Source organism: Hypomesus nipponensis, chromosome 3 (genome assembly GCF_054491055.1).
Source record: "Hypomesus nipponensis isolate SF chromosome 3, ASM5449105v1, whole genome shotgun sequence".
Classification (NCBI taxonomy): domain Eukaryota; kingdom Metazoa; phylum Chordata; class Actinopteri; order Osmeriformes; family Osmeridae; genus Hypomesus; species Hypomesus nipponensis.
In genome coordinates this window covers 2983497-3010400 of record NC_140363.1, presented here as the reverse complement: position 1 = coordinate 3010400, position 26904 = coordinate 2983497, and the positions used below count along the sequence as shown (strand labels likewise).

The 26904-nt window shown below is 47.2% G+C and overlaps 1 protein-coding gene across 1 annotated transcript; it reads left to right on the top strand.

Moving 5' to 3' along the window:
• Nucleotides 1-1241: 1241 nt before the first annotated feature.
• Nucleotides 1242-26835, top strand: stag1a (STAG1 cohesin complex component a). The gene is made up of 32 exons (XM_084684479.1): nt 1242-1395; nt 14007-14207; nt 14395-14515; nt 14833-14985; nt 15458-15554; nt 15640-15716; nt 15812-16016; nt 16254-16405; nt 16542-16615; nt 16776-16899; nt 17013-17191; nt 17359-17466; nt 17792-17906; nt 18119-18236; nt 18651-18754; nt 19306-19398; nt 19983-20072; nt 20276-20479; nt 20589-20659; nt 20992-21160; nt 21278-21370; nt 21590-21764; nt 22025-22164; nt 22435-22536; nt 22734-22882; nt 23086-23214; nt 23376-23578; nt 24210-24375; nt 24497-24613; nt 24736-24850; nt 25199-25279; nt 25477-26835. The coding sequence occupies exons 2-32, from the start codon at nt 14179-14181 to the stop codon at nt 25498-25500; spliced, it is 3777 nt and encodes a 1258-aa protein (XP_084540605.1). The 5' UTR covers nt 1242-1395; nt 14007-14178; the 3' UTR covers nt 25501-26835.
• The last annotated feature ends 69 nt before the right edge of the window (nt 26836-26904 follow it).

The following is a 26904-nucleotide window of genomic DNA, read 5'->3' as shown; positions in this document are numbered from 1 at the left end:
ATACATTTACATTACATTTAGTCATTTAGCAGACGGTCTTATCCAGAGCGACTTATAGTAAGTACAGGGACATTACCCCAAGGCAAGTAGGGGAAAGTGCCTTGCCCGAGGACACAATGTCATTTTGCACTGCCGGGAATCAAATCAGCAACCTTCGGATTACTAGACCAATTCCCTAACCGCTCAGCCATCTGACTCCTGAAAGAGATGGTGAAAGAGATGGTGGGGGAGGGATGGGGGAGAGAGGAAAGGTTGGGAGACATGAAAGGGGGAGGGAGAGAGAGGAGTGGTAGGCTGAGAGAAGAGGGTGGGGGAGAAAAGAGAGGGTCGGGAAAAGAGAAATGAGAGGGAAAGAGGAGAGGGTAAGGTGAGGCAGAGAGGAGAAGGTTAGGCTCCTCCTGTAGAGATCAGTCTTTCTAGGAGATGAATGGACAACTGTAAGATTGTTCCAGATCCTTGAACATGGATTACTGATCAGTTCTTCACTGGTATATTTCAGAAATTAGTGCCAGTGAGAGACAGGGGAGAAGGGGAAAGAGAGATAAGGAGTGGAAGGAGGTCTGTTGTCAAGATACAACTTGCATGGATCCTGCGTGTAGAGGGACAAGGTGCTGCTGTGAGAGGCTGCAATGCAACGTGTGTGTTTGTGTGTGTGTGTGTGTGCTTGTGTGTCTGTGTCCTACTTTTGGGAAAATAACCTGGATTTCTGATGATTTACATAATGGAGGAGAGAATAAGTAAAATATTGAGAAGGAGAGGAGAGATAGAGTATATGGCCGTTTCAGTAAACTTCTAGGGTGTATGGTGCACATGGCTGAGCAGTGAGTAACTGCTAAACCATCTTGCAAACTAACAGCATGATTGAAAGTTTGAATACAAATCTGAGTGCAGTAATGCTTGCATTAGACTAACACCTTGCTGACTCATGACTTGTATTTGAGGGCTGCGGTATATGTGTTATGCATTAGGCCTGTTGTGTTGCATTGCACCGGTTGATACAACGCGCCCGGCGCTGTCACTGTCAAGTCTTCACACCGTCAAATCCATCCACAGACATAACACACACACACTGCCTTTCCTTTGCAGCACGCTCCCGCGAGTGCAACGTTGGCGGGGTCTTGCAGTCCCTCCCTCTCCTCGTTCCCGGGGCGCGCTCCCGACGCGGTACTTTGTGTCCGCCAGGGGGCGCTGTGGTCCCGGTGTGGAGCTGCGCCATTCCATCTGCATTACAGCGAGGAAAATACCACCAGATGGCGGTTTAGGATTGCTGCTCTTCTCAAAGGCGCGGTTCTGCTCGCATAGCCAATTTTCAATATTAAAATCCTTTCGGTCTAAATAATAATATCTATCGAATAATTCGGGAGATTGTAATTTTGTCAGCGATGGTTGGTGAAGGTGAGTTTCTCGTGTTTTGGGGATGTTTTGGAGCATTGGAAAGAGGGACGGGGCGCCTATTAAAGATGGTGGACATTGAAGCCTGGTGATGTTGTGGGGGATGGGCAGAAGAGCTAGCGGGGGTGAATGTGCTCTCTCTCTCTTTCTCAGTTACGTTTTCAGAGCTATTAGCTTGCTAGCTAGCTGCTATATTTCGGCATGACAACCTGCAGGAACTTGATCGATCAACTAATATTGTCTGACATTACAGGTTGCACACGCCAAATGTCATGCATTGCTTGAGTTTTTTTTGTCAACAAACCAGCGGAGATCTAAGCATCATGTTTCGCTGGCGGAATCCCTTCAGTGTCACCCACTAATACTGGCTAACTAGCCTACCGATGTTTGTGTAGTCTTGTCTACTGTGCTCATCATAGCTCATCAGCTCAGCTCAATGCGTAGTTGCTTACTGAATTCATAGTTTTTTTTTGTGTGTACACGTTTGGGTTGAGAGATCGTGCTTTGTATCACTGACAACATTTGATGTCGGTGTCAATTGTCGCTAAACGAGGCTTCAGATTGTGCTTCAGGTGTTTACATTTGCCCTGTTCATGATCCTTGACTCCATCAGTGACACATTTCTGGCGTTATTTGACTGTAACCCAACATAGGGCTTTAGAATTGATAGGTTTTGACCATTCTTCCCGCCCCCTTCTTTGCTATGAAACAGGGGAATGCGTGTCTACTTGTGGGGGATGGGTGTCGAGTCATAACTCAGTTACCGTCCACTCCTACAGGTTTTCCTATGCATTGGCCACCCCCCCCCCCCACAACCCTTTCTCCAGGAGTCACAGCTTGTGTTGATAGATAAATAATTGTGGTTGTTTGGAGTTGTATCCAGGCAGACTTTGTGCCCTTGGTAATCCCTCTCAGGTTGTAAACAAAGCTGTTATGTAACAGTGTAAGAGAGTCATGTGATTACTTACCATGCAGACTTATTCCCCAGTTTGTGACCAAGAGAAGACTGTTGAAGCAAGTTGTGAATGATCACATTCATTTGGAGGGAAAAACAGTTATGGGAGGCAGTCATAGATGTTAAACTCCTAGAGTATGCTACAAGCTTGGCAAAGCTGTTTACATTACATTTTTTGACACGCTCTACCAAATATTTAGTTTTGGATTATTTCCAACGTTGACAGACAAACGTGTGAGGTGCACAAGCCTTTGGGAAACTCGTCAGGTGCAAAACTGATTTCTTTCTGAAGTGGGAGCCTGTTTTTCTGTTCACATGTGAATCTAGAGTGGAGTACATGTTGTTCTAGGTCATAGCTGAGCTGAGGGAGGGGTAGAGAGGGCTGCATGAGGAAGCGTGTTGGCGGGAGTTCAGATCTCATATCACTGCAAGGTGTGTGTGTGATTCCACACAAGTCTTGTGTCAACCTTTGACCTGTCACTGCAGCCTATTGCTGGAGCAGTAATTACCATGTCGCAGCCATGGCATGCTAGTTTTATGGCAACATAATTTGACCATTCATCCCAGTGGGAGTCAGATGGCTGAGCGGTCAGGGAATTGGGCTAGTAATCAGAAGGTTGCCGGTTTGGTTCCCGGCCGTGCCAAATGATGTTGTGTCTTTGGGCAAGGTACTTCACCCTACTTGCTTGGGGGGAATGTCCCTGTACTTACTGTAAGTCGCTCTGGATAAGAGTGTCTGCTAAAATGTCTAAATGTAAATGTTTCAGTTCTATCCATTCGAATCTGGACATGAAAAGCTGTTGCCTTGTTTTTAAAGGTATTATTTCTATAGGGCCCTGTATTTAGTTCTGTTTATTGATCTTGTTGAATGGTAGGTCTGGACTGTGGCCGAGGGCCCGGTTCAATGATGCCCTGTTCCCATAGATGCTCACAAGTAATTCAACTGAAAGGTGTTTCCTGCCTTACCCTTTACCCTTGCAGCTCCCTCCCCTACAGGATAGCCTGGCCAAGTAGCAGGTGTAGGAATTGTTATGAAAACAGATATAAAAGGCAAAGATGTTGTTGTGGAAGCAGGCTTAGATGGTGGGATGGATGTTGCTACAGAAATGGGTGTAGAAGGTATATGTGTTGATACAGAAACAGCTATAATAAAATGTGTAGAAGTTGGTACAGAAACAGCAATAATAGAAGGTGTAGAGGTTGCTATAGAAACGGGTGTAATAGAAGGTGTAGAGGTTGATACAGAAACAGCTATAATAGAAGGTATAGGGGTTGGTACAGAAACTGGTATGGATAGTATAGTATAATGGAAGGCTTAGAAAGGCTGAAAGCATAACTGCCTCCTCTTACCCTGTCAAAGACAAGGTCGTAATCATAGCAACAAGAACAACTGGAGAGAGAGAGAGATGAGTGTGTGTGACAACACAGGAGGTGATGTGGAAACGGTTCCTTGTGTCAACAGATGGCTGATTATCATAGAGTTGTTATCTCCTGTTGAACAAAGAGAAAGAATTGAGTGTTAGTTCTGATCTGGAAGAGACCAGTATCAGCGTGATCCTCCCGTCTGGGGAGTGTTAAAGGGAAGGAAATTTAAAAATCTGTTTGTAGGTGTTGATGTCCCCCCCCCCCCCCCCCTGTGACATTCTGGTTACAATGCCATCTAGCTTGATTGGTTCTGAGGGAGCTAACAGGCAGTGAGCTCTGCCTGATCTTATTTGAGCTTGCTAGTATTTTAGTTAAGACATCAACTGATGATTATTATTTGATTACGTCTAATTGTGTTTTGGTTGCTTGGGAGCATAATAAAACTGGACAGTTAAAATTTGTCATACTAATATATTTAACCCAATTATAATGTTATTACGTACCTGTTGATACATTCCTGATTAGATGAATGTTAACAGTGTAGCAGTGTTGTATTTACAGTAATTACAATTAGACCTGGCGATAAATAAATACAAAATCTCGATATTGTCAAGATTTTTATGATTTTCGATATACATCTCGATATGTTTGCACTCGCTTTTGAATAATAAAATAACATGATTTTCTTTTGCCCCCATTAGAAAACAACAAAAACAATTTAGATAGAACAGCTTTTGTTACAAAGTACAAAATGTGCAGCGCAAATTTAAGCAGTAAAAAAAAAAAGACCCTCCCCCACCTCACGTCTCTTGCGCGGGAATACGCAACAAGACAAGAAGGGAACGTAATATTGGACGTTCGGCGTGTTGTTTGGGAAAGTATGCTTACATTAGAAATATTTAATATTCCTGATATTTTCAAATTTTACATCGTTGTCAAAATTATTGCAATATTATCGCTAATATTCGATAGATCGCCCAGCCCTAATTACAATTGATGTACAAACTGATGTGGAGCAACGTCATGTATCCCGATAGATCCTGCCTCTATTGCCAGGCAGGTTAGCTGGTTAGGAGACTAGCTAGCTTATGAAACATTGGCCGGTGCCCTTTTTAAAATTGTCTTTCGCTTTCTTATTCGCCGTGGGTCAAGATTGCTGCTTCTTAGAGAGCCCCAAGTCTGGGAATGTCATCAGTAATAGGAGTGCACTGCCAGTCATTTAGATGGTCCGTTTGCATTTGACCATGTCAGACAGCCCCTGTCAGCGGGACTGGGGAATCCTGTAGCCTAAAACCCCTTTTTCCTGGGAATCTGCATGAAACTCATAAGACAGCTTCTGTTACTGCCGAGGACGCTGTGAAATTTAAGTATAGAGTGTACTTATGTGGACTATGTTCACACACACACACACACAGACACACACACACTGTCATTAACCCCAAGCCCTGAGGTAATGAGGGGCTGCCTGTGCGTGTGTTGTGCAGGAATACAGTAGTAATGTGTGAATGAGAGAATTGAGGGACTATTGATCCCAGGGAAGTGTTAATGCTTGCCGCCAGCAGTAGCAGTGACAGCCAGCCCTTCAGTAATGTGCTCTGAAACAAGCACTTGAGCTAAGACAGCACAGCCTAGAGTGTTATGCCATTCAATACAGAGTAAGCTTGTAAACTGTCAAACAGCTGTCTGGTTGGATAACCAGGTAGGTCTAGAGTTAGGTCTGTGAGTCTCCTACAAGCATGGCTATCATACCCATCATCACATAAGCTTACAGTAGGGCCTTAAACTATGTACAGTATATGCTGTAATGTTATCTCTCTGTAATCTTCAAGGATGGAAACAATTTACAGTCACATTTGTAATTTTATAAATACAACAGATGCTTTTATGCAAAGCCACATTTGAATATGGCATATAATAAATACTACAGATAATCAGACAGGCAACAATCAACACAACAACATGCTAAAATGACATTTCAATCTCACAAGACCCACACAATCATACATGGTGTCTCTGTATCTGTATATCTGTTAGCCTACCACAATTGTCATAGAATCTTAGTCATGGTTGGTTAGCCCGATGAATATTGATGCCCTTGCTGAGAATAACCAACCCTAGGATGGTTGGGAATGGGGCCTGCTCTGATGCATCACCACCAATTGCCACTCTCTCCTGCTGTCACACAACAGCATTTTTATTTATTGATTTATCGAAGTAATTACTTAATGACTCAAAGTAATGTTACAATAAAGATATTGTAACATTTATTCATTTTCAATAATATTGATAATGTTGATTGAGAATAATTAGGAACAGCAGTCCATTTAATTTCTGTGATGCAGCAGGAAGTTGCGGAGAAATGGTAGCCTATGCACGCTCACTAAAATATACTGATTTAGCACCTCAAGTGGAGTAGCTAATGTTAACCGCGGAACATGAGTCTTATTGCCGAAAACAGTAGCAGCGATAGCCATGGAGAGGGAGCAACTTCCAATGAAGAAATTATTGATAAAATGAGTTTGTCTTCTTCAGTTATTTGGAAGTGGTTTGGCTTTTTGAAATCCAACAAAGAGCAGAGCAATGTTCAGTGCAAATTGTGTAGTAAACAAACTACACAATTGGTGGCTACCAAGTCTGGTAATAAACCAGACAAACCTTTTTTACCACCTAAAACAAAATAGCTCGGAACATGCAGAAAGTGTGAGTTTGCGCCAAGGTATTGATAAAAAGCAAGTGTTTAAAAGGTTTAAGTTACTTGACCCTAGGTATGTGCTCCCTGGCCGCAAACATTTCTCTCACACCGCGCTGCCTAAACTTAATGCCGAGTGTAAGGAAAAAAATTGAGGAAGAGACTTGTTTTGCTACTACTTCGGATCTGTGGTCTATCGTCTTAATTATCATTATCGAATGGAAATATAATTATCTATCGTGATAATTTTGTACCCATATCGCCCAGCCCTAGCCCACAGTCTAGACCGGATTGGACCATCCGTTGTTTGCCATTTCACTTTCTCTTCCAGGCCCACACCCAGATTAACCCTGCAGGGTTATCCTGACCCAGTGTGCTCTCTTAGCCTCCAGTGAGATTAGAAGAGATTACGTTGTGCTCCATGGTAACCACAGATTGCCACTGACTGATAGTATTCGTATGGGGTCTGGGCTGTGGCTGGTGCCTGGTGTTGCATCCTTTCCGATTTTATAAAGGGTCTGTCTTCATCTGGTTGTGTAGTCTCTCCTGTCTACTTCTGGTTGTGTAGTCTCTCCTGTCTTCATCTGGGAGTGTAGTATTTCCTGTTTTCACCTGGTCGTGTAGTCTCTCCAGTCTACATCTGGTCGTGTAGTCTCTCCTGTCTACATCTGGTTGTGTAGTCTCTCCTGTCTTTACCTGGACTTGTAGTCTCTCCTGTGCCTCAGGGCTGGTCTCTTTAGCAGGCTAATCTCACCTTGCTGCTTAGATGCTCATCAGGTCATCAGGGGACAATGGCAATTCCACACAGTCACTGGATGGGATAGCAGGAGAGTCTTCTTGTAATTGTGTGGGGCTTGTGTGTCTGTGTCTGTGCGGGTTTGTGTGCGGTGCCCTCAATCTACTCAGATTCTCGCTCCTTTCCTCATAAGAGTAGCAACCGGAGTGAATCTGGGCCAAGGTGAGAGAGCAGACACAGACAGAGATGAGAGAACGAACAAATGAGCCTTTTTCTGTCCTCTCTCTCAGCACCCCCCTCCCACCCCCTTCTCCTCTCCTCTCGCTGCTTTCCCTCCCTCCCTTCCTCCTTTCCGGCTCCATTTTGTCTCAGCTGCAGTGAAGCAGGCAGCCATTGCAGAAAGAGTTTGAGAGGGAGAGGGAGGGAGAGAGCTCCTCCATGCGCTACAAAAAAAAAAATATTAATCTCTCTTTCGGTCTGACACTGACAATTTATCTATCTTTTATTTACACAGGTGATGCAGGGAGATTGAAAATCAATGTTTCAACAGACAACCCCCCCCCCCCCCCCCCCCATTTAAATAAGGATGGCTCATATTAGACCCCAGAACTGAGAAAACCTCAGAGAAAAGAGAGACAGGGGAGACAGGGTATATCTGGTCAGAATGAGCTGGTTAATATCAGACCACTAGCAAGGTAGCAAGGTTAACTTTGGTCATGAAAGAGAGAGAGAGAGATGAAAAGAGCTCACAATCATAAAGGGGTTGGATATGAAAAGAAAGATAAGAAAAGAGGTAGAAGGTGTATATAGATATTGAAAGGACAATGGTTGGAAGTGAAGCCTGCTGGCCTGGGTATGAATTGAATCCCATGTTCTCTATCCTCTGTAGTGCTGTCACATAAGACGTCTGCGTGATACAGGGATGCAATCGTGTTAGTTCCTAATCCTAATATGGTTAAACCACACTCTAGGACCCTGTTTACACTTGGTTTTAAAATGCGTTTTGGTGATCCGAACATATCTAGAGGTAGTTCAAAGCGTCACGTTGATTTTGCACGGGCTAGCTACGATTTTTTGTTTTCTTTCAAGAACTCGTACTGGCCTTTCCAACTGTTGAGGTTGACAGGACAAAGTAATTTGCATCTCGCAAAGACAAACAGGATATGTTGGAAATGCGGTGGCTTTTCAGTGTTTTCTTCTGTGACGTGACGCCTTGTTGGGTCCAAGTCCACTTCCGGTGACGGTTTGAATGGTTGGGACACAGTGCATCTTAGTGGTCGAATATTTATTTTGCGCTGTCCACTTCACTCGCATTTTAAAACCAAGTTTTAACTCTGGAGAATGGCTTTTGTCCCTTTCTCTTGCTCGCGCCACACCATAATAAACTATTATATGAACCTTTGTTTTCATTGAGGAATCGGTTATCTGGTGGACCGGGATTCAGAACTGAATTGTACAGAGACCCTCTTCTTTGGAGAGCCTTAGTCTTTTTTTTACGCAGCTGAAAGCCTTCTCCGCCGACGCAAACCCTTGGAAATAATGGGGTTTTGGTCGCAGTGGGTGCCCTTGACGTTTTGGGTCTCAAAGAGCAATAATACTTAAGACAAAGGTCGTCTTCTTGTGTTGAGGGACATGGAAAAAAGTTGATTATGTTCAACTTTGATGCGGGTGTCCGTCAATAAATCAACGCATCCCATATGGAAGTGAAAACGTTTAATTAGTGTTGAGTATCTATCGTTTGGGTTCTTTAGATGCGGGTGCCACATCGATACTTTTAAAACGGTACCGGTGCATAGGCTAAATGGTGCCTTAACCGATACAAAAATAAAAGAAAAATAAAGTATAATTTTATTAGCGAACATATGTGGTGATCTTCCGTCCGTTTCGGATCACCATAGGACTAAAATGTCAATGACAGCTTAGGCATTTAAGTGGCACTGCAATGAGGCACCGCAAAGAGGCACCGAAATCTGCGTTTAGGTTTTGGTCCGCTTCATAGGCTACCGGTTATTTAGGTAGGTTTCGGTACCCAACCATACATATAATGCTGTCTATAATCGTCCCAGTGGTAGAGCACATTTGTCTATGATTGCCAATATTTAAATACGCTGATAACTTCCACACTAACTAGCTAGCTGCACGTCGCAGTTAGCTGTGTCGAGACCCAACACAGCGTTGAATTTGTACCAGCGTTGCAGAGCATGGAATATACGTTTCACTGTATATGTGAATGCTAGGTAACTGTCTCCTGGTTGGTCTTTTAGCTTCCTTATTCTGAACACTAATTTTTATTTTTTTATTTTTTTACTTTTTCTGTACTTCCCTCTTTCTTTCCTTCCTTCTCTTTCATTTTCACTTTCTGTCATTCATTCACAATGAAATACCTTTTCTTTCATTTGTTTCTCTCGCTCTCACTGTCTCTTCATCTGTGTTTCTCCCTCGCTCGCTCGCTCTCTGTGGTATTTCCTGTCTCAGGTTGAAAGTCTTGTGTACATCTGAAGAACACGCCTGCTTCCTGTCCTTTCAGTTCTTTTATCCGTCTTTCATTTTCTCTTTTCATTGTTCTGTCATGGGTTTCGAAGACTGCAGGTGTAAGCCTGTGTGTCTGTATGCTTGTGTGGAAAAGATCCTCAGCACAGTTCATTAACTGATGGTTTGAGCTTCTTAACTGTCTGGAGTTGTCCCTGCACTGCTTAGCAGCATGGAAAGCCTATCATTAAAGGACAGTCTAGACTTAAAGGCTTGTCTCCTGGCTCGCATACCTGCCCCTCTCCAGGCCTCATCAGGTTCTCCTCCCCAGCCATACCTAGCTGCCAGCCCCTCTGTGGGGTTCTGGAACCACCCATTGGATTCTTGACTTTTCAAGGGGCCAGCCTCTTGGCTCACCTGGATTACCTTTCTCTGTGGACCGCTGACTCTGGTGCTGAGTCAGCGAGTGCAGAATCAGTTAGCAGCTAGTGTGGGAGCTGGTTGAATGGCTGACGGTTATGAGGACTGTCCTGCTCAACCCTGACCTGCTCTACCCTGACCTGCTCTACCCTGCCCTGCTCTACCCTGCCCTGATCTACCCTGACCTGCTCTACCCTGCCCTGATCTACCCTGACCTGCTCTACCCTGCCCTGATCTACCCTGACCTGCTCTACCCTGCCCTGATCTACCCTGACCTGCTCTACCCTGCCCTGATCTACCCTGACCTGCTCTACCCTGCCCTGATCTACCCTACTCTACCCTGCTCTACCCTACCCTGCTCTAACCTACCCTACCCTGCTCTACCCTACTCTACCCTACCCTGCTCCACCCTGACCTGCTCTACCCTGCCCTGATCTACCCTGCCCTGATCTACTGTGCCCTAATCTACCGTGCTCTACCCTACCATACTCTACCCTGCTCTACCCTGCTGTACCCTACCCTGATCTACTCTGCCTTGCCCTACCCCCCCTACTCTATCCTGACCTACTCTATTCTTTTCTACTCCGACCTGACCTGCTCCACTGTACTGTACTCTGCACTAAGTTACTGTACCCCATACTGTTCTTCCTAAAGCGACTAAAGGGCTCCACTGTACAGAGCTCTGTGAGTGAGGCTGAGTGGTACTGGAATAATACAGCAGCTAGAATGGATTAAGGTGTTTGCATGCTGTGCGTTGGGAGAATGTTCCAGAGTCCCGCACAGGTTTGGGTACCTGATGGGTGATCGGCAAGTTTTAATATGACGGATAAAACATATCCTACTATGTCATTAGCTAGTATGGTTGCACTTGGAAATCAATAGGCCATGGGTGGACTGCAGGCCAGGCTAAAGAAACAAACAAATATTTTTTTCAAAACGTGTACAAAAAATGGAAATATTTACGAATCCGTAAGCCTTCGTTCCAAATTGATAATATTCACTTTTAAAAGTTATGAAGGCTAATCCCGCACGTGTCTTCCCAGAACCTTACTTGAACACCGGAACACAGTTGAGACATCGGAAAGTTTGCATCCCACTGTTGTCAGTCAGCTGTAGTTGAAGGGTTTTGAATATGGGTGTAACAATACACTCAGCTCACGATTCGATACTTATCACGATACTGGGTTCACGATACAATACGCATCACAATATTTTGAATTCATATTACATATTATAAAATGTTTGCATTGCAATATATTGTGGCACGGTATATTGTGCCACCCCTAGTTTTGAACATTTGATTGCTTTTGTGTTACCTGTGAACCAGTAAAACTAGAAATAAATCCCAAAACATTGTGATGTGGTTTGGCTCTCTGAATTGATTTAGGCAGTTGAACTGAGCCGGATAGGGAATGAAATAAGTGCTGCTGTTGAAGGACTGCAGACAGGGGCAGGTACAGAAGAGGAACCGTGAGGGCTCTGGTGTTTTCGTGCTGTTTGTGCTGCTTTGTTTGTGGGAATCCTAACTGTACCCGAGAGACTTGGTCATTAAAGTGCAATTTTGGCAGAAACACTTTAAGGTAATATAGGTCACGATTCTAGTCCTCCTTGGTTGAGTGACCCGGTGGAGCGGGGGTGTAATGGATCCCTGGGAGATCTCAGTAGATCTATTACTTAGTGTTGTTGCCCCCCCCTTCACATTCGACCAATCACATACTCCACCGGGCTTATGACCCGTACGGGTTGCCACGGCAACGCCTGCCTCCCGGAATACATGTCATGCATGTTAAGTGGCTTCCAGACGCTCCTTCTCTCTTGCTCTCTCTCTGACACACACACACACACACACATTTTATGTAACTCCACAGACCGCAAATACGAAATGTGAGTGTGTGTGTGTGGACTGTAGGGAGCGGCGTTCTACATGCTGTGTCTCCTGCCTCCGGCTGTCTGTCATTAGCACTGCAGCTGGGCTGGAGCAAGTCTGCGCCTCTCTGTTTGACTGGGTGGATAGGAAGCTTAACCCGGGTGTGACACATTCCTAGACGACACGCACACACACCTGCTCGCGCTCGCACACAGAGATGCACACCTTCCCAAACGACAGACACACACACACACGGACGTACACACATTCCACAGTGTCCACCTGGTCTTGAGGGTAGAGGTCTTGGAGCAGCAAAGCAGATTTCTCTCAACCAGAGCTGACAGCATTCCTATAACTGGAAAATATGTGTGTGAGTGTAAGAGGAGGGTGATGGTGGTTGGCTACTTTTCCTTAATTTAACTTTTTTGGGACGGGGAGTGGAAAACAGAATTCATGAGGACTGCCTGCAAATTATGTGTAGCCTTTCATTGAAACGCACACAGACGTCAATGTTTAAAGGAGTGGTATTCATTTGGTCGTCAATAACAAGTCTGGCTCCCAGTCATCTCTGGCCTTCTCCCAAGGACACAAATACACACACACTACACTCCGGTTTGTGTGTTCCCATCCTTCCTGAGCACACAAGAAATTGGATATCATTATACCTGGAGAGTAGACAGTTGGACAAACAAGGGCAGATATAGGGGTGTGGGTGAGGTGTGTGTAGGGGGGGGGGGGGTTCTGAAAGGGGGATGGATGGAGAGAAGGAGGAGTGACATAATCAGACCACTTCCTTGTTCCCCTCTGTGTTAACATCTGGCCGGTCTTCAGACATTCAGGCTGTGGATGGTGTCTGTCTGTGGATGGTGTCTGTCTGTGGATGGTGTCTGTCTGTGGATGGTGTCTGTCTGTGGATGGTGTCTGTCTGTGGATGGTGTCTGTCTGTGGATGGTGTCTGTCTGTGGATGGTGTCTGTCTGTGGATGGTGTCTGTCTGTGGATGGTGTCTGTCTGTGGATGGTGTGTCTGTGGATGGTGTGTCTGTGGATGGTGTCTGTCTAACTGTGTACAGCCCTCCTCAGCCTGGCCTTGTTCTAGCAAACTGAAAATGTGTTCTGAAGTTCCTATTTAACTGTGGAAGCATGTCAATGTTTAAAGAAAAACCTATTGATTTCATCATCTGGGCTCTCTTTTAGTCAGACTACTCATGTGTGGGATAGTTTGTGTGTGTGAGAAGCAGAAAGTTGCCAGCATGTGCTGTTCTACCGTCCAGGACTAGTACATTTAAATACACACTCTCTTAGCCTGCCCCCTACTGTTATCCAGTCCCTGGCTCATACACACACACTCACACTCGAACACACTCTGTGCTAAATACAACCCAGACACACACTATAAAAAGAGAAAAGTACACATAAACATGTCTGTAGCTTAATTTGTTTTTAGTTTAAAAAAAATGACGATTGTTTTGCTCTTTTAAGGCTTCAAAGCAGTGTAGATGTTGAATTGTAGAAAAGGACTTTGTGGTTCCTACTGCCCCCGGTGGCTCAGTGTCGTACTGTGTCCTTTGTTGTTCACACTTTAAAATAGTTTTGTGGGAAATGATATTAGCTGCAGAACTTTTGCTCTCCAACTCTGCATCTTTCTATTTCTATTTTCCCCAAGGCATGTTGCTTATCAAGTTGCCAGTTCCCATCTCTCTCTGCTTGAGCATGAACTGAAGTTCAAACATTTTTTAATTCATAACTATTTGGGTGTCCTGTCAGTAAATTAAGAGCTCTGTTTCAGTATCGGAAGTGTTGGGTAAATGTGTTGTCATGACTGGAAAAACATGATTAGTTGCCTCAGCTTCTCAACTGCACGTTTCCCCAATAATTTGTTTCTGCAGTTCTCTACATGGCCAGTTGGGGTCTCTATTTCCCCCACCCCACCTCCCTGCTTTCAGAGTAAAGTGTGTCAGTGCTTCTCATTAATTGCTCTACTGAACACATACACGTGGATTTGTAGAGGGGAAAACACTCAAAATAAGCAGTCGACAGTTTATGGGAGATATGTTACCAATTCAGTTAAACCCTCTCTCTTCCTCTCCCTTTCCTCCCTCTTTCCACCTCCAGGGGCTGGTGTGTTGTGAGTGTGCTGGTTGTGTCTGCAGTGTTGAGTACATCTGTTCCAGAACTCCTGCCATCCTGCCCAGCTGACTTCCACCCTACTCCTGTGGACGGCACACACACACCCACACACACACACACACACACACACCCACACACACACCCTACAGCAGTCAGGATGATCACCTCAGAGCTTCCTGTTCTGCAGTGAGTAGCTCATAACGTGTGTGTACTGTGTACGTTTGTGTTGGGACTTGTGCATGTGAAAATAAATAGTTCTCACTTGTTGTGTTCCGTTAATACGCGTACACAGTTTGTGTATTTACAGTTTGTGTGTCTCTCTCTCTTTCCTTCTCTCTCTCTTTCCCTCTCTCTCTCTCTGTCTCTCTCTCAGGGACTCATCTAACGAGTCAGGAGCTACAGACGCCGTCAGTCTCAGTATGAGTGTGAGTGAGATTGAGGACCCCGCAGAGGCCAAGGGAAAGAAGAGGAGAGGGAGGCCTGTCAAACCTGCAGTAAGATCACCTGACTGGACTGGCTGCTTCTCTCTCTGGATGGCTGGTGGCTTCCCTCGAACGCTGAATGGCGTTCTGGCTAGCTAGCTGCTGACCTATCTACATAAGTCTATGCATGTCTTTCTATCTGTTTTTGTCTCCATATTTCTCTGTTTCAGAGTCTGTGTCTTTGTCTGTATTCTTCTGGTTCTGTCTTTCTCGCTTGCAAGCCTGTTTGTTAGTCTCCTTTGGCCGAGATTTAGACGTGGCATGTGGCCATTGGTTCCTTTCTAGGTGTTTTGACCTCCCTGTCCCCACCCCTTTTCTCCCCCCTCCAGACGGCCAATAAGAAGCCCCGTAAATCGCCGTCGGAAAAAGGTGTGGGAGGGGCGAGAGGGCGGAAGGCCAATGGCGTGGCCCAGCATAATGGAGAAGGCGGAGAACCTGTCACACTGTTCGAGGTCGTCAAGCTGGGGAAGAGCGCCATGCAGGTATGTTGTTGTGAGAGGGGTGGTGTGTACGTAGAGTTAGGAGCAGTGGGATGAGAGGTAGGAGCAGGGCCTGGGCATAGGCGACATAGGCAGCCGCCGAGGGCGGCATCAAGAGGGGGGCGGCAAATTCCGAAGTTCATCCGTTAATTAACCGTCCCGCACCACCAGCAGAGAGCGCCAAGTCACCAACCGTGTTGCGGTTGGGGGGGCGGCACCCTGATATGCCGCCCAGGGGGGAGGGGGGGGGCGGCACCTCGATTTGCGCCCCTGCGCGGGGGGGGGGGAGTAGGATGAAAGGAGTAGTGGGATGAAAGGTAGGAGTAGTGGGATATAGATAGTTTAGTGAGAGGTAGCAACATATTTGGGAGAAGCGCACCACACCTGTATGTGCTTCTGTAGTACCTTTAAAAGCCAAGACTGTAAGTTAGTAACATTGGTGTGTGTGTGTGTGCGTGTGTGCGCCTGTACCTAGTCTGTGGTGGACGACTGGATAGAGTCCTACAAGCAGGACAGAGACATCGCTCTTCTGGACCTAATCAACTTCTTCATCCAGTGCTCTGGGTGCAAAGGTACGCATGATGATCCTGCTCCTCCCCTCCCTCTGTTCTCATCGTGTGTGTGTTCCCTCTGACCTTTCCCCGGCTCTTCCACCAGGAACCGTGAGGATCGAGATGTTCCGGAACATGCAGAACGCTGAGATCATCCGCAAGATGACGGAGGAATTCGACGAGGTAGGTGGATGGATAGATAAGCAAATGAATGTGAGGAGGGAGGGAGGTGAGGGATGTGGAAGTCTGACTCGGTCATCCTGTGCTGCCTGTTTCAGGACAGCGGTGACTACCCCCTCACCATGCCTGGACCCCTGTGGAAGAAGTTCAGGTACAACTTCTGCGAGTTCATCGGCGTGCTCATCCGCCAGTGTCAGTACAGCATCATCTACGACGAGTACATGATGGACACTGTCATCTCCCTGCTCACTGGACTCTCAGATTCGCAGGTCCGAGCCTTCAGACACACCAGCACCCTCGCAGGTGAGAACGAGGAGGGGAGAAAGAAAGACGTTGAGAGCAATGTTGTACAGGAATATCCAAATGTATTTATCATTTGCTACCGGAATTTCGGTGGTCGTCGTTCGGTGGTCTCAAAAACACGTCCCTGCACATGATTTACTCGTATATCTTCCCTCACCCCTCTCCTCCTCTCTCCCCACCCTTTTCCTCCTCTCTCCCCACCCCTCTCCTCCCCTCTTCCCTTCCCTCTCTCCCCAGCTATGAAGCTGATGACTGCACTGGTAAACGTGGCGTTGAACCTGAGCATCCACCAGGACAACACCCAGAGGCAGTACGAGGCGGAGAGGAACAAGATGGCCGGAAAACGGGCCAATGACAAGCTGGAACTGCTGCTACAAAAGAGGAAGGAGGTATGCTGTTGGTTGAGCTAGCCTTAAGGAAGGACAGGGGTCTCGATGGTTTAGTGACGCCCTCTGTGATTGGTCCGTCCTGTGTTGGTGTCTGCCAGGGGTGTTTAGTAAGATCCTTTGTGATTGGCCCCTGCAGCTCCAGGAGAACCAGGATGAGATAGAGAACATGATGAACTCCATCTTCAAGGGAATATTTGTCCACCGCTACAGGTAAAACTCATACACTGAAGAAGATGATGGTGGCGGGGATGATGCTGGGGACTATGATGATGATGATAATGGCGATGATAATAATAGTGATGATGATAGTGATGATGATGCTGGGGATGATGATGATGATAATGGCGATTATGGTGATCGTTGTCCTCAGAGATGCGATAGCGGAGATCCGGGCCATCTGTATTGAGGAGATTGGAGTCTGGATGAAGATGTACAGCGATGCCTTTCTCAACGACAGCTACCTGAAATATGTGGGCTGGACACTACATGATCGAGTAAGCGTGCGCTCACACACATTCCCTAGACAACATCTTTTCCAATATTATAAACCAATTATAAATCAATATTGGCTCACTGTCCATTGTCTCTTCCCCCCCCCCCCCCCCAGCAAGGTGAGGTGCGTCTCAAGTGTCTGAAGGCGCTGCAGAACCTGTACACCAACAGAGAGCTGTTCCCCAAGCTGGAGCTGTTCACCAACCGCTTTAAGGACCGCATCGTGTCCATGACCCTGGACAAGGAATACGACGTGGCCGTGGAGGCTATCCGCCTGGTCACCCTCATCCTACAGTAAGTACCACAATGAAACAGTCCACAATGAATTAGTCCAGAAAGGGACTGTGAGAGAGAAGAAAAGTACCTGCTTGTTGTGTTTTGTCCTGGTGTGGCGTTAGTGTCCCACCTACCTTTTGTCCGGCCCTGTGCTGAGTGGAACGTTTTCTGATTGGCTGTTTCAGGGGCAGCGAGGATGCGCTGTCCAATGAGGACTGCGAGAATGTGTACCACTTGGTTTACTCTGCCCACCGGCCGGTTGCCGTGGCGGCGGGCGAGTTTCTGCACAGGAAGTGAGTCTTGTCTCAGAGGAAGAGCTGGTGTTTTAATGCTAATGTCAAGGGCAGAATATATGCTCTGCTTCCTTGTTAAAAAGACTTACCTTACCCTTACCCTTATACTCCCCCCCTCTTCTCTTTTCCCCTCTTTCTCCCTCCCTCCCTCCCTCCCTCCCTCCCTCCCTCCCTCCCTCCCTCCCTCCCTCCCTCCCTCCCTCCCTCCCTCCCTCCCTCCCTCCCTCCCTCCCTCCCTCCCTCCCTCCCTCCCTCCCTCCCTCCCTCCCTCCCTCCCTCCCTCCCTCCCTCCCTCCCTCCCTCCCTCCCTCCCTCCCTCCACCAGACTGTTCAGCAGACATGACCCCCAGGCAGAGGAGGCCTTGGCTAAGAGAAGAGGGAGGAGCAGTCCAAATGGAAACCTCATCCGCATGTTGGTGCTCTTCTTCCTGGAGAGCGAGGTGACACACACACCCTTGGTTACTTTCACACAGCCTTGGTACACAAACACACACACATTCTTGGTTAAACAACATTCGATTAAACACACGTACACACGGTTGCACACACACACACACTTGCTCTGACATACACACGCTTGCATATATTTACACACAGACAAAATGTACAGTCCCACTCTAAGGGCCGTGTGTGTGTGTGTGTGTGTGTGCAGCTCCACGAGCATGCGGCCTACCTAGTGGACTCCCTGTGGGAGAGCTCCCAGGAGCTGCTGAAGGACTGGGAGTGTATGACCGAACTGCTGCTGGAGGAGGCTGTACAGGGGGAGGAGGGTGAGACACAGGCACACACACACACACACACACACACTTTTCACGCTCACTAAATGATCTCCTCACATGCATCCCTCCACACACACATCAGGGCACTTTTCAGTTAAGTCGGCCGCCTCAGCCACACAAGCCTGCCACCTTAACTACGTTGTCCCAAAAAATAATAGCGATATCTGCCGTTGTCATTCTCCCCCCCTTAACACATTTTCTGTGGGAAACCCTGCGCATGGGTGTGTTAGCTCCTGTGACAGAAAGGCTGTTTTGAGCCTCTTTGAGGGTGTTCTCTAACAGTTCTATCAGTTCCGATCCTTGACGTTGCTGCATTTACTACAACATGCACTATTTTCCCGTCACCATGGATACGTGACCTCGTGGTAAATGGATGGCTGTTCATGCACGGTGTGATGTCTCCAGTGTTGTCAGACAGACAGGAGAGCGCTCTCATAGAGCTGATGGTGTGTACCATACGACAGGCCGCAGAAGCACATCCCCCAGTAGGCAGGGGGACCGGAAAAAGGGTAGGTAGACACACACATACCCCCCACATACACACACACACATGCCCCCCACATACACACACACACGCTTCACACTCACACTTTACACACACATGCCCCCCCACATACACACTCACACACATGCCCCCCCACATACACACACACTTCACACACACACACATGCCCTCCCCCACACACACACGCTTCACACACACATGCCTCACACACACACACACACGCTTCTCTCTTTTTCTTTTTTTTTTTTGTAAAACAAAAATGATTGAAGAAATAATGAAAAAACGAAACAAAAAATGTCTCAACATCCCACTTTTATACTGCCGCACAAATACTGAAGACAAAGAAATACACATGTAAGACAATCTTCACATCAATATCTTGTGTGCCTGAGACTTGTTCTCAGTACTGTACGTGCCACGCACCCTAACCACACACCACACACACACACTCCCACATCCGCACCTGTTGGACACGCCAAACACCGCCACATATGGGAAGCGCTGGCCTGGTTGTAGAGATGTGTGTCATGTGTTTGCGTGTGTCTGTGTCCCCAGGTCCTCACAGCGAAAGAGAGGAAGACACAGATAGACGACAAGAACAAACTGACAGAGCACTTCATCATGGCCCTGCCCATGCTGCTGTCCAAGGTAACACACACACACACACACACCCTTATCTGGGCTCACGCTAGCCGGTAGCACATGTGGCTGTCCCGCAGATGAAAATGTTAACGATTTAAAATAAGTCAATTAATGAATAGCCAATTAAATGGCCTGATATGGTGTGACCTATAAAATATGTTGCCATGGCAACTTAAATCGAACATTGCTTTTCCTTCGCTGTTAACGCCAGGGAGTGTTTGGTCGTGGGGCTGAGTTGGCTTGGAATGCCAATAGACTTTTACTATTTAATTCACAATAGCAAGGATATCTGTTTTATTTCGTTGTTGTATCCTATTTTCAGTTTGCAAAGTTTTGTCGACGTCTTGTGAAGCGTAAATTTGAGCTGTCTGCTTGAACTCAAATACATTTGTTGGATCGTAGCGTTGGTGTTTTGTCCTTGTTCAAACGTAGGCTGTTCAGCAGGACAACATATGTTCGGCAGTCGTTCTGTATAGCCAAATTATTATCGGCCACATTAGCCGGCAAAACATTTTATATGGTAAACTCTGGTGTGGATGTATTATCTATGTATCTATGTTGATTTTGACATTGTGTGTTTGTGTGTACAGTACCAGGCAGACTCGGAGAAGGTGGCCAACCTGCTGCAGATCCCCCAGTTTTTTGACCTCGACGTCTACAGCGCCGGAAGAATGGAGAAGGTTGGATTGTGTGTGTGTGTGTGTGTGAGAAAGAGAGAGATGGCGAGAGAGGGGAGAGCACAGTGAGAGAGAGGTAGAGGGCTGACAGAAGGCTGCAACTTGGATGTTGTACCCCAAGGTTCTCCTAACCCGCTTTGTGACTGAAAGGCGATTGTTCCTCTACCCCTCCACCCCTGCTGTCTCTCCCCCCCCCCCCCCCCCAGCACCTGGACGCGCTGCTGAAGCAGATCCGGCTGGTGGTGGAGAAGCACATTGAGATGGAGGTGCTGGAGGCGTGCAGTAAGACCTACAGCATCCTGTGCTCGGAGGAGTACACCATCATGAACCGCGTGGACATCGCCCGCTCACAGCTCATCGACGAGATGACTGACCGCTTCACACACTCCGTGGAGGACCTGCTGCAGGAGGTAGCAAGTTGGGGGAGTGTGTGGGCATGTGTGTGGGCGTGGATGGGTGTGGCTGTGTGTGTGTGTGTTTACTTCGGTGTGTGCATTTATAGTCTGGTGTGTGTTGCAGGGCGAGGAAGCAGATGAAGACGACATCTACAACGTCCTCTCAACTCTCAAGAGACTCACAGCCTTCCACAAGTAAGTCACCCTCTATCCTTCTGCCTTCCATCCTTCCCTTTTCCTCATCCCATCTCCTTTGACAGATACACACTCTTTCCTAACCGTGTGTGCGTACAATAATAATCATGATTATAAAAATCACGATAATTAAATTGTAATGCTCCTTTTCCTCACTTAAAGCGCTACAGTACAGTAAAAAGTCAAAGTTACAATCATAAACCATAATGTACAATAATAAGAAGCCCATTTAAGAACAAGAACTGTTGTAACCACAGTGCATACAAATACATTTGTTATTCATATTGTGTGTGCGCGCGTGTACGTGTGTGTGTGTGTGTGTGTGCCCACAGCGCCCACGACCTGACGCGGTGGGACCTGTTTGGGAACTGCTACCGGCTGCTGAAGGCGGGGATCGAGCAGGGCTCCATGCCGGAGCAGATCGCCACCCAGGCCCTGCAGTGCTCCCACTACTCCATCCTCTGGCAGCTGGTCAAGATCACCGAGGGAGCACCCTCCAAGGTGCTGGCCCAGCCCCGGGCCACCCGCCCACACCGACACACACACACAGACACACACATCCGCTGAAGCTACACTGCCTGAAGGTTTTGGTGTGTGTCTGTGTGTGTGTGTGTGCAGGATGACCTGGTGGCTCTCAGGAGAGTGGTGAAGTCCTTCCTGGCTGTGTGTCAGCAGTGTCTGTCCAACGTCAACACTCCAGTCAAGGAGCAGGTACAGCACACTGGCTGTAGACCGGGGAAGATGGGGAGGGGAGGAGGAAGGGGTAGACGGGGAGGAGGAAGAAGAGAAGTGTTGACGGTATTTGCATGAGGAGGATGGTTATGATGGTGGTTTGGGTCTTGGTCCTTTAAGAGATGGATAAACGTGACAAACTAAGGTTGGGGAACTTCAAACAGTGAAGAACTGTGTGTGTGTGTGCTCCGCCCCCAGGCATTCATGCTGCTGTGTGACCTGCTGATGATCTTCAGCCACCAGCTGGTGTCGGGGAGCAGGGAGGGGCTGCAGCCCCTGGTGTTCAACCCTGACGCCCCCCTCCAGAACGAGCTGCTGTCCTTCGTGCTGGACCACGTCTTCATAGACCAGGACGATGACAGCCAGAGCATGGGTCCGCCACGCGCTCGTGCACACACTCAATACACGCTCACACGCACACACACACGCTCGTATACACATGCTCATACACACACATGCTTGTATACGCATGGATCGTGTTGGATCCGATGGGACCTAATCTCTCCCTCCATGTCTGTCCCTCTATCTCTCCCTCTACCTTGCTCTCTCCATGTATCTTTCTCTATCTCTACCACTGTCCCCCCTGTCTATCTCTCTCCCTCTCTGTCTCCTCTCGTGTGTCTGTCTGAACAGAGGGAGATGAGGAGGACGAGGCCAATAAGATTGAGGCGCTCCATAAGAGGAGGAACCTGCTGGCAGCCTTCAGCAAGCTCATCATCTACGACATCGTGGACATGCCCGCCGCGGCAGACATCTTCAAACACTACATGAAGGTCTGTCTGCATGATGGGGCTTCATCGTTAAAAAGTCATCCCACTGGTCTCGCTCTCCTCTGGTCTCTCTCTTTCCTTTGTGTTTCTCTCCTTTGATCTCCACACTGGTCTCTCTTCTCTAGTCTCTCCTATGGTCGCTCTTTCTCTCATTTGGTCTCCCTCCTCTGGTCTTTCAGTCTTTTAGTCTCTCTTCTCTGGTCTCATTCACCTCTGGTCTCTCCTTTGTCCCCTCTATCTCCTATAATAACATCCTTCCCTGTCTCTCTGTAGTACTATAACGACTATGGAGATATCATCAAGGAGACCTTAAGTAAGACCAGACAGACGGACAAGATCCTGTGTGCCAAGACCCTCATCCTCAGTCTGCAGCAGGTGGGCTTCTCTCTCTCTCTCTCTCTCTCTCTCTCTCTCTCTCTCTCTCTCTCTCTCTCTCTCTCTCTCTCTCTCTCTCTCTCTCTCTGTCTCTGTCTCTCTGTCTCTGTCTCTGTCTCTGTCTCTGTCTCTGTCTCTCACACACACACACAAACACACACAGCTGCATAGAGTCTAACTGTGTGTGTGTGTCCCAGCTGTTTAATGAGCTGCTGCAGGACCAGGGGCCCAACCTGGACCGGACTTCATCCCACGTGAGCGGCATTAAGGAGCTGGCACGGCGCTTCGCCCTCACCTTCGGCCTGGACCAGATCAAGACCCGCGAGGCTGTGGCTACTCTGCACAAGTACGGCCCCCAGGCACCCACCACACCCCGGCTCCTCCGCGTCACAATCGGGCGTACGCGTTTGACATCTCATCTTTCTCTCTGTCTCTTACCTGGTTTCTCTTCCTGTTTCCTTTCCCTCCTTCCCACTCTTTCTCTCCCATGTTCAATCCCTCCCCCCCCTTCTCCTTCCCCGTCCTCCTTCCCCCCTCCCTCCCCCACAGGGATGGGATCGAGTTTGCGTTTAAGTACCAGAACCCTCGAGGGGCTGAGTTCCCCCCTCCTAACCTGGCCTTCCTGGAGGTGCTCAGCGAGTTCTCCTCCAAGCTGCTGCGCCAGGACAAGAAGACTGTGTAAGCCCTCAGAGAGACACTAGAGAGTATGTGTGTGTGTGTGTGTCTGTGTAAGTGTGTGTGTGTGTGTCTCTGTGCCTGTGTGTCTCTGTCTGAGTGTGTTTGTGTCTGTGTGTATATACATTCATATAAATGCTCTATTGTGTGTGTGTGTGTGTCAGCCACTCGTACCTGGAGAAGTTCATGTCGGAGTCCATGTCGGAGCGCAGGGAGGATGTGTGGCTGCCCCTCATCTCCTACCGGAACAGTCTGCTGACAGGGGGGGACGAGGACCGCCTGTCCGTCACCTCCGGGACCAGCAGCAAGACCAGCTCCATCCGCAGCAAGAAGGGACGGCCGCCGCTGCACAAGAAACGCATCGACGGTGAGCGCACACATATATATATATATATACACACACACACACACATGAGCACATATACAGTACTGTACAAAAGTCTTAAGACACAATTCCAATAAATACAAAAGTAAAAGCAGAAAATGCTATAAGAAATAATGGTATGAAAAGACTAAACAAAAATATTTGCAAGAGGGCACTTTTATACTGCCGCACAAATACAGAAGACAAAAAATATTGAAGATAAAAAATCTTGGCTGCCTAAGACTTCTACACAGTACTGTATACACGTATATACGCGCGCGCGTAACCGAGACGAAATTGGTTAAACTCACAACTTTTGTCCAAAACCGCCCCCCACCCCAGTGTGCTGATGAGCTACACAATGACGTCTGTGACACGCCTGTACATAGCCACACACACGTTCACTCGTTCACTAGATGCACTTGTTAGTATATGTTATACTTCCATACTACAGTTAGGTGTTTTGAGGGTGTGGGGTGAAGATTTGTTGGATATGAATGGTGTCACAAAGACAAAGGAAATCAGATTGTTCCTGGGAATTCTCTCGTTGTTTTTAAGATGGCGTTTTAGAACATGGAAGAGAGAGAAAAAAAACTGCTACAACATTAGCTGTAAACTGTGTGTGTGATTCCAGAGGAGAGTGTGGAGGGCTCGTGGATGATGCGTAACGACACCCTCCAGACACCGGGGGCGCTGCAGACGCCCCAGCTCACCTCCACCGTGCTCCGAGAGAACAGACCCACGGAACACATCCCCGACCCCGACTCGGAACCTGGCTCCGAGAACGACTACGTACACAAGTAAGAACGAAATCCACATACACAAGCTGTGTGTGTGTGTACACGTGTGTGTATGTGCACGTGTATGTGTGTGTGTGAGAGAGAAAGAGAGTGTATGAGGTTAAATCCTGTGTTGCTGCAGTCCCCAGATGCAGATGTCTTGGCTGGGCCAGCAGAAGATGGAGGAAGTTGGCCGGAAAGACCGGTCCAACATCAACTACATGAAGGCACGCAGCAATCAGGGCGTCAGGCAGACTGTGTAAGTGGGTGTGGATGTGAGAGAGCGACAAGATTTAGAGACAGAGAGAGAGACAGAAAGAGAGATAGACAGTTTGAGAGTGTCTCACTGCTTGGTCTGATGTCTCTGTGTGTCTGTGTTAGACGTGGGCTAATGGAGGATGACGCAGAGCCCATCTTCGAGGATGTGATGATGTCATCGCGAGGTCAGCTGGAAGACATGAATGAGGAGTTTGAGGACACTATGGTCATTGATCTGGTGAGTGGCATCACTTGTTGTTGCATGTATTCTCTATTGCATTTACATTTATTCATTTAGAAGACGCTTTTATCCAGCGACTTCCAAGAGAGAGCTTTACAAAGTGCATAGGTCACTGATAATAACAACAAGATAGCCCCAAAACATTGCGAGTAGCTAAAACATGAAGCACTTATTGTGAAAAACCAAAATAAGTGCCAAAGGGAAGAACCATAAGAGCATGTAGTTAAACAAGTTACAATTAAACAACAACTATTGCCCTGCAGGGGAGCGAGCAGAGAACTCACATAAGTTACATACCACTGTGCTAATTATTATCATAACTGTTTCCTCATTCGGTTTTTCAAGCCACCATCAAGAAACAGACGTGAGAGGGCGGAATTAAGACCAGACTTCTTTGACTCTGCAGCGATGATTGAGGACGAGTCGGTAAGTTTGTTGTGCACAACCTGACGGCCTTCCCTCACCTGTTATGTTAGCATATTACCATAACTAAAGTTAGCTCTCCTCTGTTAGCATAGCACACACTGTCCATTAAACTAGCTGAAGTTAGGTCTGCTGTTAGCATAGCACACACTGTCCACTAAACTAGCTGAAGTCAAGTCTGCTGTGCTTTGTTGTTCCAGGGATTCACCATGCCCATGTTCTGATCTGGGAGACACAGCCTTCCTGAGGAACAAGATGACCGGAATCACCTGTCAATCATACTGTCAAAAACAAAACAAAAACCCCTTCTCTCTCTCTTGGTTGGACACCTGGTGGGTTTGAAGTGGATCAGGGATCTGTTGGGATCCACCTTGTGGACGTCAGGGATCCGGTCTCTACAGAGCAGCCAGAGGATCACTCCCAACCCTCAGAATGTCATAACAGGTCATAGTGAATATTGTCCCCATAGGAAGTCTCACTCACCGTGCCGCTAACCTTAGCACAGTTAGCGTTAGCTCTGGTAGCCTTGTGGCTAATCTGGCTCTGGGCTGACGCTGTGGGACTTGAGGCCCGGTGTGTCCGCCTGGCTTGTACCCCGTCACAAAGACGTGAGGTTGTTTTGGTTCCACCACCCCAGTGCCAACACCCTGTACAGTCCCTGTCAGTGTGGCACCTGTCGGTTTCATTTAACCTGAAGAGAATCTAGATATTAACTGTTCTAAATCTCTACTCTTTTATTTAGCCACTCACTTCCCCCCCCTCCATCTTTTTCCTTGTCTGTGATGATTGTGTACTGTATTGATGGTAACACACACGCACACACACAAACAGCTGTGAATGGTTGACGAAGGACTTTGAATAAGTGGAGAAATGTGTATGTTTTTGTGAGAGAAGAGTGTGTTTTGGTTTGATAGCTGTTTGACAGACAGCCTTTGTGTCCCTCACCCCCCTCCCTCACATCTCCCTCCCCCTTACCCCCATCTCAGACTCCTCCCACATCCAAGCTCAAGACACTCGCCACAGAATCACGGCTTTTTAAACATAAGAGTAAAAAAATCTGAAAAAAAGTATTTTGAATTCTGTAGCTTTAGTACAAAGTTTTAAATCAAGTGACTTTTGTTGTTTTTTTGTCTGATGTTTGTACAGCTCTTTCTGAATATATATCTTGTTCGTTGCCAAATTGTGGCCTACATGCTTATATCTTGTCCCAACAACTTATATCTGATTGGTTTAATCCAAGGTGTGGCTATGAAGGTTAGCGGGTTTATCGTCCAAGTCTAGTTGTGGAATTTTTATGGCTGCGCCTTAGTGTAACTAGGAGCTGATTAGTCCACCGCCTTTGGCTCCATGGGATAGACCAATCATGTCGATCTAATGGTTGTTTTTATCATGGATACCTGTCAGCCCTGTGCTCCTAATGGTAGGTTTGGCTGTCCTGTAAATATCAAAGACGACTGTCTCTTTCTTGTAGTGTCAACGACATCACTTGCCCTTAAATGCTTTTTTTCTGTGAACTTAATGAAATTCTTTTTAAGAAAATAAAATCAGTAATCAATTTATGGATTGTTTTAGTGCTTTGCTGGGGGGGAAACAACTGTCGGTGTTCATCAGAGAGGGGTGTGTGTGTG